This window comes from Silurus aristotelis (genome assembly GCF_946808225.1).
Source record: "Silurus aristotelis genome assembly, chromosome: 11".
In the NCBI taxonomy this organism is placed as follows: Eukaryota; Metazoa; Chordata; class Actinopteri; order Siluriformes; family Siluridae; genus Silurus; species Silurus aristotelis.
The window spans coordinates 717,189-729,960 of NC_139584.1; the positions used below are offsets into that span (position 1 = coordinate 717,189).

Sequence of the window (12,772 nt, forward strand, 5' to 3'; positions counted from 1 at the left end):
AAGATTTGTAAAGGTCCAGTGTCCAAACTCCACATTAACTGAACAAGTGACTGCATACTTTTCATAGTGACAGGTTGTGTGTGTCTAAGGTGGTTTTATCTCCATTGCCTGTACTAAAGAGCTATCTGAGAGAAACCACTTGAGCACTGAGAGTCCTAGATGATCATGAAGGCCTTATTGTGTCCTCATTTATTAATTCTACTCAGGTTACATTTATATAACAAACAGGGTTTTTACATTTTTTTATTTTTTTTTTTTTTAGAATTACACACTCAAGCTTGACTCTCTAATTGATGTATTTTTTTTTAGACATCATGGTTCAGGAGTTTGTGAAGTATGGAGCTCTGGATCTTTACCTGAAGAGATCAAGAGTTTCACTCAGCTGGAAACTGGACGTAGCCAAGCAACTCGCCTGCACACTCAACTTCCTGGTGAGAGAAATCCTGACCACATGCACACTGACAACATACTGTGACTGGTCAGAAGTTGTTGATAATTTCTCTCTAATATCAGTTCTGACAGTGTATCAGATTTATTTAAATGCACTTGTGTGTAGGTAAAATTTTTTTACCTGGAGTTTCTTGTAAAAATCAGTAAGTTTTCAGACATGTTCAGGAGCTGATGAGAGAATGTGTGTTTATAGCACCTATAAAATCTGCTATAAGACTTGCTTTGCTGTTGGGGTGAAAAAGGGGGTAAAGGTGCTTCATATTTGTCACATATATATATTATAGCACAGTAAAGTTCTTACTTGGCATATAACAGTGATGTCAGGAAGCAGGAGTCCGAGCACATGCTCAGCCATGACAGTGTTCCTTAAGCACAGAGGATTAATGGCCATGCTTAAGTGCCCAACAGTATTAGCTTAGCAGTGCTGGGGCTTGAACCCCCGACCTCATGATTAGTAACCCATAGCCTTAACTACTGAATCACCACTGCTCTGTTATATTTACATAAAATGTAAAAATAAATGAATAAAAAGCAGATCATGTGGCTAACAATCAATAAGACGTTGTGTAATAAAATCAATGTGATGAAAGAGGAATAAAATGTGGTAAGATGTGATTATAGGAACATAAGGACAACAGTATCTTATTACTGTAACTTATCATTATAACTAATCACTGTAAATATTCACTGTAAATAATCACTATAACTCATCACTGCAACTCATTACTATAACTAATCACGATAACTCCATCACTGTAACTCCATCACTACAACTTTATCACAGTAACTCATTACAGTAACTCAATCACTATAACTCATCACTGCAACTCATTACTATAACTAATCACGATAACTTCATCACTACAACTTTATCACAGTAACTCATTACAGTAACTCAATCACTATAACTCATCACTGTAACTCATCATTGTAACTCCATAACTGTAACTCATCACTGTAACTCATCACTGTAACTTAATCGCTGTAACTCATCACAGTAACTCATCAACTCAATCGTCTCTAAGTTACAAATGTAACCCTAGTTCCCTAAGGGAACAAGACGCTGCGTCGAAATGCTTTGGGAACACCCCGCATTGTCCACACTCTGAATTACATGTAAAATCCGGCCAACAGGCAAGTCATCGGCAGGAGACGTCGCGCAAACCAGAAGGCTACAAAATAAAGAAGCGATGGTAGCGGCATTAGCTTCTGAGAAAGGTGAAGGTAAGCACTTACAGGGATGCAGAGAGTATGGCACGAGAAGCAATGTCAGGGATTGGGGGTTACATCTGTAACCTAGAGACGTCCCCTTTCAGGAACTCGAGCTGTGTCTAAATGCTTTGGGAATGAGTATACCATCGCACCATACTGATCAGTCCCTGCCTAGAGTGTCTGGGCAACACCAGTGTGCAGGAGAGAGGAGCCGGGAGTGGCTCTGATGTCGAGGTTGTAAAACATGACAAAGGTCAACGGGGTGGACCAACCCGCAGCGGCACAAATGTCCCACGGGGGTACCCCTGTGGACAAGGCCGTAGAGGCCGCCATACTCCGGGTCGAATGAGCCCTGACTCCGAACGCAGTGGGAAGACTAGAGGACTCGTAACCAATCCAAATCGCATCCACAATCCATCTACTGAGAGTCTTTTGCAAACTGTTCATGTAAGTACTCCAGAACTGACCCAAACAGGCATTTAACTGGGTCCAACTCGTGGTGCTCACATCACATGGATAACAGCTGCCATCTAGGGGCATGCGACCTCCTCTTGTAGGGAGCTCTGGAATAGAGGATGGTCTCAACTACCTCAGTAAAGAGACCAAAGAGACCAGTCACTAAAAACTGCGGGGGAAGCACCCACTGGCGGGAGGTTGCGCTCCAAGACACATCCTGTGGCAAAGCTAACAACCTGGCCTCCCGAGCCAAGACACCTTATCGGGGAACCAACCTCTTAAGGCTGGTTACTAACCCTCTCAGAACGACTGGGGCGGTGCCCTGCAGCCGTTGGAGCCTCCGGAGAGGTGGCGGGTTCCTGCCAACCGCAGCGATTCCTTGGGGTGGAGAAGGGGGAAGCACCCGCTGGAGGGAGGCTGCGCTCCAAGGCACATGCCGTGGCAGAGCTAATAGCCTGGCCTCCTGCTGGTAGCGAGTAGGGTACAGGCACCGCGCAAGGTGTAGACCGCCCACCTCGATGCAGGGCGCTCTGACTGCAGGGCCGTTTCACCACTGCCCGGTTGTTCGAGGAGAGGACCGCCTTCAGGCTGGCCGACTCGCTCTGGGACTCTGTTACTGGGCTTCGCGATGCCCGGCCATGCCGGGCTGGGGCAGCGCCCGCCGAGCAGCCCCATGCATAAGCCCTACCTACTAGAGCCGAAGTGGCTACTGTAGGCAATACCAGAGTGTCCCGTGACGTATCACCTGGGGCGAGATAGCCATTGCTAGCATCCCTTCAACCTTGGGCATCTCCCCACAGCCGCACTCCCCGAACCCTAGGGGGAAGGTACGGGCCGCATATGGGGTTTCCCCGCAGAAAATGCTCATCCAGCTTGCCGGGAATGCATTGTTTCTTCCGCTTCCCTTCGGGCCAAGCTATTTCTTGCCTAGCGACTGACTGTGTCACTACCTCCAGAAGCTCCCCGAACAGCACATGCTCCTAAGCTAAGCAAACCAAAGCTCGCCTCGGCGAGAGCGGTGACCTGAGCTGCGAGGGAGAAGCACATAGCCGCACGGCTAAAATGCTAACAGCTGACTTTCTCAAGAGCCGACTAAGCATGCTCCTAAGCTAAGCAAACAACACTTCCGAATTCTGCTTGCATTTAAAGCCCATGGCTGCACAGATTCACACACAAAGCGCTTACCTGAACAACAGAAGCTAATGCCGCTACCATTGCGCCGCCATTTTTTAGCATTCTGGTTTGCGCGATGTCACCCGCCGATGACGTCACAACTTGCCTATTGCCTGGATTTTACATGTGATTCAGAGCGCGGACAACGTGGAGCGTTCCCAAAGCATTTTGACGCAGCTCGAGTTCCATCACTGCAACTTCATTACTGTATCTCCATTACTGTAACTCCATCACTAAAACATATCACTAAAACTTCATCACTGTAACTCATCACTGTGACTAATCCCTTTGCTCCAAATGACAGAAAGTGGTGTGAATGTGAGAGTAGATGCGATATAAATGAATGTGTTGTGCTGATGTGTGTGTGTGTGTGTGTGTGTGTGTGTGTGTGTGTGTGTGTGTGTTACAGGAAGAAAAGAACATTTTTCATGGGAACATCTGCGCCAAAAACTTACTTTTGGCACGAGAGGGCGATCCAAACTCAGAAAACTCACCGTTTATTAAACTCAGTGATCCGGGCATTAGTGTGGCCATGCTGGGGAGAGAAGGTAAAGGTCAAAAAAATTAAATAAAAAATGATGACAACGAAAATAATAGCACCTGGACTTGTTTCTCTGATTTCTGTCTGATTTCTGATGTATATATACAGTATATATAAAAATGTAAAGCCCAGTCATTAGTGTTACACAAGTCAGTGCACTCTTAGTGCCAGTCCCAAGCCTGGATAAATGGGGAGGGTTTTGTTATAAAGGACTTCTTCTTCTTCTTTCGGCTGCTCCCATTAGGGGTCGCCACAGCGGATCATCCGTCTCCATACCACCCTGTCCTCTATATCTGCCTCTTTTACACCAACTACCTGCATGTCTTCCCTCACCACATCCATGAACCTCCTCCTTGGCCTTCCTCTTTTCCTCCTACCTGGTGGCTCCATCTTCAGCATTTTTCTACCAATATAATTCATGTCCCTCCTCTGCACATGTCCAAACCATCTCAATCTCGCCTCCCTCACCTTGTCACCAAAACATCCTACATGTGCTGTCCCTCTAATAAACTCATTTCTAATCTTGTCCATCCTCGTCACTCCCAACGAAAACCTCAACATCTTCAGCTCTGCTACCTCCAGCTCCACCTCCTGTTTTTTACTCAATGCCACTGTCTCTAATCCATACAACATCGCAGGTCTCACCACAGTCCTATAAACTTTCCCTTTCATTCTTGCAGATACTCTTCTATCACAAATCACTCCTGTCACTCTTCTCCACCCACTCCACCTGCCTGCACTCTTTTCTTTACTTCCCTAACACACTCTCCATTACTTTGCACTGTTGACCCCAGGTACCTGAACTCCTCCACCTTCTCCACCTCTTCTCCCTGCAACCGCATCACTCCACTGCCCTCCCTCTCATTCACACACATGTACTCTGTCTTACTCCTACTGACTTTCATTCCCCTTCTCTCCAGCGCATATCTCCACCTCTCCAGGCTCTTCTCAACCTGCTCTCTACTCTCACCACAAATCACAATATCATCTGCAAACATCATAGTCCAGGGAGACTCCTGTCTGACCTCGTCCGTCAACCTGTCCAACACCACTGCAAACAGGAAAGGGCTCAGGGCCGATCCTTGATGCAGTCCAACCTTCACCCTGAACCAGTCTGTCGTACCTACTGCACACTTTACTGCCGTCACACTGTCCTCATACATGTCCTGCACCACCCTCACATACTTCTCTGACACACCTGACTTCCTCATACAATACCACAACTCCTCTCTCGGCACCCTGTCGTACGCTTTCTCTAAATCCACAAATACACAATGCAGCTCCTTCTGTCCTTCTCTATACTTCTCCATCAACATCCTCAAAGCAAATAAGGCATCTGTGGTGCTCTTCCTCGGCATGAAACCATACTGTTGCTCACAGATGGTCACCTCTTCTCTCAGCCTGGCTTCCACTACTCTTTCCCATAACTTCATGGTGTGACTGATCAACTTAATTCCCCTGTAGTTACTGCAGGTCTCTGCACATCTCCCTTATGCTTAAAGATCGGTACCAGCACACTCCTTCTCCATTCCTCAGGCATCCTCTCCCCTTCCAGAATCCTGTTAAACAATCTGGTTAAAAACTCCACTGCCATCTCTCCTAAACATCTAAACGCTTCTACCGGTATGTCATCTGGTCCAACCGACTTTCCATTCTTCATCCTCTTAATCGCTGCTCTCACTTCCTCCTTACTAATCCTATCTACATCCTGCTTCACCAACTCCACATCCTCCAACCTTCTCTCTCTCTGATTTTCCTCATTCATCAGCTGCTCAAAATACTCCCTCCATCTTCTCAACACACTCTCCTCACTAGTCAACACATTTCCCTCTCTATCCTTTATTGCTCTAACTTGCAGTACATCCTTCCCAGCTCGGTCCCTCTGCCTGACCAATCGGTATAAATCCTTTTCTCCTTCCTTAGTGTCCAACCTCTTATACAGCTCCTCATATGCCTTTTCCTTGGCTTTCGCCACATCCCTTTTAACCTGCTGCCGCATCTCCTTGTACTCCTGCCTACTCTTCTCATCACTCTGTCGATCCCACTTCTGTTTTGCCAATCTCTTTCCCCTAATGCTCTCCTGCACTTCCTCATTCCACCACCACGTCTCCTTGTCTTGCTTTCTATTTCCAGATGTCACACCAAGTACTTTTCTAGCTGCCTCCCTCATCACTCCTGCAGTAGTTGCCCAATCATCCGGCACCTCTTCACCACCACCAAGCCCCTGTCTGACCTCTTCCCTGAACCTCACACTACACTCTTCCTCCTTCAGTTTCCACCATCTTATTCTTCTTTCAAACCTTACTTTCCTCCTCTTCTTCTTCGCCTCCAAAACCATCCTACAGACCACCATCCGATGCTGTCTAGCTACACTGTCCCCTGCCAACACCTTACAGTCTCCAATCTCCTTCAGGTTGCATCTCCTACACAGAAGATAATCCACCTGTGTGCATCTTCCTCCACTCTTATACGTCACAATATGATCCTCCTTCTTCTTAAAATACGTGTTCACCACTGCCATTTCCATCCTTTTAGCAAAATCTACCACCATCTGCCCTTCCACATTCCTCTCCTTAAAACCATACCTACCCATCACCTCCTCATCACCTCTGTTCCCTTCACCTACATGCCCATTAAAGTCTGCCCCAATCACCAATCGTTCTTTCCTAGGTACACCATCTACCACTTCATCTAATTCACTCCAGAATCTTTCTTTCTCCTCCATCTCACAGCCAACTTGTGGAGCATAGGCACTGATGACATTTATCATCATCCCTTCAACTTCCACCTTCACGATCATCACCCTATCAGAAACTCTCTTCACCTCAACTACACTCTTACTGTATGCTTCTTTCAGAATCACCCCTACACCATTTCTCTTCCCATCCACACCATGGTAAAACAGTTTAAACCCACCTCCAATGTTCCTGGCCTTACTCCCTTTCCACTTGGTCTCCTGAACACACAACACATCTACCTTTCTCCTTTCCATCATATCAGCTATCTCTCTCCCTTTACCCGTCATAGTACCAACATTTAAAGTACCAACCCGAACCTCTACTCTCCTACACTGCTCCTTTTCCTGCCGTCTCTGTAGACGCCTTCCTCCTCTCCTTCTCCTCCTTCGGCCAACAGTAGCCCAATTTCCACCGGTACCCTGTCGGCTAACGATACCTGTGGCGGTCGTTGTTAACCCGGGCCTCGACCGATCCGGTATGAAATTCTCATTTGTGATCCGCATATTTGATTTGGCACATGTTTTACGCTGGATGCCCTTCCTAACGCAACCCTCCCCATTTACCCGGGCTTGGGACCGGCACTAAGAGTACACTGGCTTGTGCCCCCCTAATGGCTGGGTTTTTGTTATAAAGGACAACCAGTGTAAAACATGTGCCAAATCTAATGTGTGGATCACCAATCAGAATTTCATACCGGATTGGTGGAGGCCCAGGTTACCAACGACCAAGCTGAATCATTAATCCTGCTACACTTGGTGCTTCAGCGCATGGCCAGCTCCAGCCAAGCAGACGTGGGGGGTCAGAAGGAGTGTGCTGGTACTGGTTTTTAGAATAAGGGAGATGTGCAGATCTGCAGTAACTACAGGGGAATAAAGTTGATCAGTCACACTATGAAGTTATGGGAAAGAGTAGTGGAAGCCAGGCTGAGAGAAGAGGTGACTATTTGTAAGCAACAGTATGGTTTCATGCTGAGGAAGAGCACCACAGACGCATTATTTGCTTTGAGAATGTTGATGGAGAAGTATAGAGAAGGTCAGAAGAGCTGCATTGTGTGTTTGTGGATTTAGAGAAAGCGTACGACAGGGTGCAGAGAGGAGTTGTGGTATTGTATGAGGAAGTCAGGTGTGTCAGAGAAGTATGTGAGGGTGGTGCAGGACATGTATTCAATTCAATTCATCTTTATTTGTATAGCGCTTTTAATAATGAACATTGTCTCAGAGCAGCTTTACACAGATAATGTGGTGATAAAAAATACATATGTTCTTTATAAGTGTAAGTTTGTCCCTGAAGAACAAGCCGGTGGCGACTGTGGCAAGAAAAAACTCCCTGAGATGGCATAAGGAAGAAACCTTGAGAGGAACCAGGAACGTGTTGTGGGGTACAGTGATGGTGATCAGAAGCAAACTGTAGTCCTGATTCAATGTACCAGACTGTTAACATTAACTAAAGTCCAAATCCATCCTAAAAGCTTCGTTCTTACTCCGCAATTTCATGGAACCACCCAAGGCGTTGATGAGAAACATCTTGAGCTGCACAAAATGGCCTCCAAACGAAGAGAACACTATCCAGAGGCAGACCTGGATGAAGTGGGAAGATTCACAGAGGGAAGAGGGGCAGGAACAGTGGGCACTGGAACATCAGAAGCATGTTTAACTCAACCGAGAGAGAGAGAGCGAGAGGAGAGAGAGAGAGAGAGAGAGAGAGAGAGAGAGAGAGAGAGAGAGAGAGAGAGAGAGAGAGAGAGAGAGAGAGAGAGAAAAGAGGGGGGGAAATAGCTAAAAGGGAGGACCAGAAGGTAACACAGACATGAGGATCTCTGGGATAAGAAAATACCCACCACACCACCTTCAACAAACCTGAGTGACCGTGTGCGAGTGAGGAGACGACAGCATACAAATATCACAGTTCACCAAACGCTCGATATCCATGATCCCTTCAGATCTGCTCCTTTAACTAAAAAAACCTACGAATAAAAGACTTGACTAAATAAATACGTTTTCAACCTCCATGTATGAGGACAGTGTGACAGCAGTGAAGTGTGCAGTAGGAACAACAGACTGATTGGAGGTGGAGGTGGAACTGTATCAAGGATCGGCTCCAAACCCCTTCTGTTTGCAGTGGTTAGGTTGACAGACGAGGTACGTGTGTGAATAAGAGGGAGGCAGTGGAGGGGTGCTGTTGCAGGGAGAAGAGGTGGAGAAGGTGGAGGAGTTCAGGTACCTGGGGTCAACAGTGCAAAGTAATAGAGAGTGTGTTAGAGAAGTGAAGAAAAGAGTGCAGACAGGGTGGAGTGGGTGGAGAAGAGTGATAGAGTGATGGGGTATATCAGTAGGAGAATGCTGAGGATGGAGCCACCAAGAAAGAGGAAAAAAGGAAGACCACAGAGAAGGTTTACGGGTTTGGTGAGGGAAGACATGCAGGTAGTTGGTTCTCTTATTCACAGACTCCTTGTGAAGTATAAACACTGTTTACTCAGTCAATACTGAACCCTGTTATTACTGTGTTTGATTTCTTTGTTTTGATCTCTGCTTCTGATTCTTATTCCTCCACTCGTCTGGTTTGTCGTGTTCATGTGATTCTTCTGACCCTTTGTGTGGTTTTTTTCCTTGACCTTGACTAATGTTTTGGATTTGTTTGCCATTGCATCATGAAAACTGCTGCATTTGCACAATTTTTTAAATGTACTGGTGTGTGTGTGTGTGTGTGTGTGTGTGTAGTGGTTTTGGACAGGATCCCATGGGTGGCCCCGGAGGTGTTGGAGATGTTGGAGTTGGGGCAGCAGTGTGATAAGTGGAGCTTTGGGACAACATTGTGGGAGATTTTTAACGGAGGAGAAATTCCTCTTCAGCGCCTCGACCCCAAACAGGTGACACTCAAGTCATTTTATATTTATTTCTATTGCATCTGAACGTAGACACATGGTTAAAGTAGCAGTTTGTGATGTTTAGTACACTCTACTGTCTGGGATGTAAACTACAGCTCAAAAACAAATACAATCACAAACTCCACCCACTTTATCAGAAGGTTTAAGGTGTCCAAAAGAATTGTGTATAAGATGTGTGTGTGTGTGTGTGTGTGTGTGTGTGTGTGTGCTGTTGATTAATAGCCTATAACAGAAAGTCCAGGAGTGTCTTATTCCTTTAGTTCCACAGCATTTAATTAACCATTACAGTATTAAATTAATCTAAGAACATGAATCTAAAATACATTTATAAGTTTCTCAATTTACATTTAGCATTTTTTCATCCATTAATAGTTACATTTAATCTCATGGAATGTTCATAAAGCAAGTTCCTGTTGTCACTTGTATTATTCCTGTATGTGTGTGTGTGTGTGTGTGTGTGTGTGTGTGTGTGTGTGTGTGTGTGTGTGTGTGTGTGTGTGTGTGTGTGTGTGTGAACATAAACAGAAGCAGCAGTTTTATGATCAGCGCTCACAGCTGCCTTGTTTGGAGTGGGCTGAATTGGCTGATCTCATCTCACAGTGTATGCAGTATCAGGCCGAGCTCAGACCATCCTCACGCAGCATTATACGCCACCTTAACAGCCTCATCACCCCCGGTAAAACACACACACACACACACACACACACACACACACACACACACACACACACACACACACAAATACACACACACACTCACGTGTTACATAGAACCATGCACTGGACATTTTTATAACCAACAGGATGAAAAATGGGTTGTATTGGGTGTGTGTGTGTGTGTGTGTGTGTGTGTGTGTGTGTATGCAGATTATGAGGTTCTTCATGCCAGCGGCTCTGTGCAAGAGAAAGACAGCTTTTGGAGATCACTGTGCAAACAACAACATGAAGTGTATGAAGAGAGACACCTCAAGTTCATTTCTACTCTAGGGAAGGTCTGGGATATACTGTTTCCACACACACACACACACACACACACACACACACACACACACACACACACACACACACACACACACACACACACACACACACACACACAGAGACCTCAATCAGCCACTAGAGGGAGATATAGTCAGTTCAATAGAATGATGTTGTTGTGAAATGGAGAAATGTTTAATGATGTGTCTCTCACACTGTAGCTAAAACTCTTGAAGATGATTTTTTCTTCACATTTGAAAATATTTACCAAATTACAAAAAGTCTACACAACCGACATGCAAAACAAAAATCCAAACATTATTAACAATAGACTATAAGTTCATTACAGGAACTTTCAGGGTTTGTAAATGTAAATCATGATGCTGTTAAGAAAATACACTCTCTATATAATCAATTCAGCTCAAATCAGTTTTATTTGTAGAGCACTTTTAACAAAAGACATTGTCCCAAAGCAGTTTTATAGAAAATAAATTGATTTCATTCGATTTTTACTGTCATAAATTAGTCCCTAATGAGTCCTAGTGACAATGACACTACATGGCATGAACATTTTATTTCTAAAAATTAAACACAACACAACATGCATTATTCAATATTATGTATATTCATATTTTTTGATGAATGAGGAAAATCAGAAAATCATAGAGAGAGAAGGTTGGATGGTGTGGAGATGTGAAGCAGGAAGTGAATAGGATTAGTAAGGAGGAAGTGAGAGCAGCGATTAAGAGGATGAAGAGTGGAAAGTCGATTGGACCAGATGACATACCGGTAGAAGCGTGGAGATGTTTAGGTGAGATGCAGTGGAGTTTTTGACCAGATTGTTTAACAGGATTTTGGAAGGTGAGAAGATGCCTGAGGAATGGAGAAGGAGTGTGCTGGTACTGATCTTTAAGAATAAAGGAGATGTGCAGTCTTGCAGTAACTACAGGGGAATAAAGTTGATCAGTTACACCATGAAGTTCTGGGAAAGAGTAGTGGAAGCCAGGCTGAGAGAAGAGGTGACCATCTGTGAGCAGCAGTATGGTTTCATGCTGAGGAAGAGCACCACAGACGCATTATTTCCTTTGAGAATGTTGATGGAGAAGTATAGAGAAGGTCAGAAGGAGCTGCATTGTGTGTTTTTTGGATTTAGAGAAAGCGTACGACAGGGTGGAGAGAGGAGTTGTGGTATTGTATGAGGAAGTCAGGTGTCAGAGAAGTATGTGAGGGTGGTGCAGGACATGTATGAGGACAGTGTGACGGCAGGGAAGTGTGCAGTAGGTAAGGTTGGACTGCATCAAGGATCGGCCCTGAGCCCTTTCCTGTTTGCAGTGGTGATGGACAGGTTGACGAACGAGGTCAGACAGGAGTCTCCATGGACTATGATGTTTGCAGATGATATTGTGATTTGTGGTGAGAGTAGAGAGCAGGTTGAGAAGAGCCTGGAGAGGTGGAGATATGCGCTTGAGAGAAGGGGAATGAAAGTCAGTAGGAGTAAGACAGAGTACATGTGTGTGAATGAGAGGGAGGGCAGTGGAGTGATGCGGTTGCAGGGAGAAGAGGTGGAGAAGGTGGAGGAGTTTAGGTACCTGGGTTCAACAGTGCAAAGTAATGGAGAGTGTGTTAGAGAAGTAAAGAAAAGAGTGCAGGCAGGGTGGAGTGGGTGGAGAAGAGTGACAGGAGTGATTTGTGATAGTAGGGTATCTACAAGAATGAAAGGGAAAGTTTATAGGACTGTGGTGAGACCTGCGATGTTGTATGGATTAGAGACAGTGGCATTGAGTAAAAGACAGGAGGTGGAGCTGGAGGTAGCAGAGCTGAAGATGTTGAGGTTTTCGTTGGGAGTGACGAGGATGGACAAGATTAGAAATGAGTTTATTAGAGGGACAGCACATGTAGGATGTTTTGGTGACAAGGTGAGGGAGGCGAGATTGAGATGGTTTGGACATGTGCAGAGAAGGGACATGAATTATATTGGTAGAAAAATGCTGAAGATGGAGCCACCAGGTAGGAGGAAAAGAGGAAGACCAAGGAGGGGGTTTATGGATGTGGTGAGGGAAGACATGCAGGTAGTTGGTGTAAAAGAGGCAGATGTAGAGGACAGGGTCATTAGTTTCATATCTAACAATAATTTACAAATGAATGATAAAATAGTGTAATATTCTCTATTACTGTTCTATAATCAGGAAAAATGCTCATATTAGCAATGTGATCTGGCTGTGTGTGTGTGTGTGTGTGTGTGTGTGTGTGTGTGTGTGTGTGTGTAGGGTAACTTTGGCAGGGTAGATCAGTGTCGTTACGACCCTCTGGGTGATAACACGGGGGAGCTGGTGGCAGTGAA

At 45.2% G+C, this 12,772-nt stretch overlaps 1 protein-coding gene across 1 annotated transcript in view; it reads left to right on the forward strand.

Annotated features, from left to right (window-relative positions):
- The window catches only part of jak3 (Janus kinase 3 (a protein tyrosine kinase, leukocyte)), a 37,420-nt gene that overhangs the window by 16,590 nt on the left and 8,058 nt on the right, over positions 1-12,772 (forward strand). Inside the window, 6 exon segments of the mRNA XM_083554872.1 lie at positions 310-431; positions 3,701-3,839; positions 9,288-9,436; positions 9,980-10,130; positions 10,321-10,445; positions 12,699-12,772. The exon segment at positions 12,699-12,772 is cut by the window's right edge and continues 116 nt beyond it. Coding sequence (XP_083410998.1) covers positions 310-431; positions 3,701-3,839; positions 9,288-9,436; positions 9,980-10,130; positions 10,321-10,445; positions 12,699-12,772 — 760 coding nt within the window.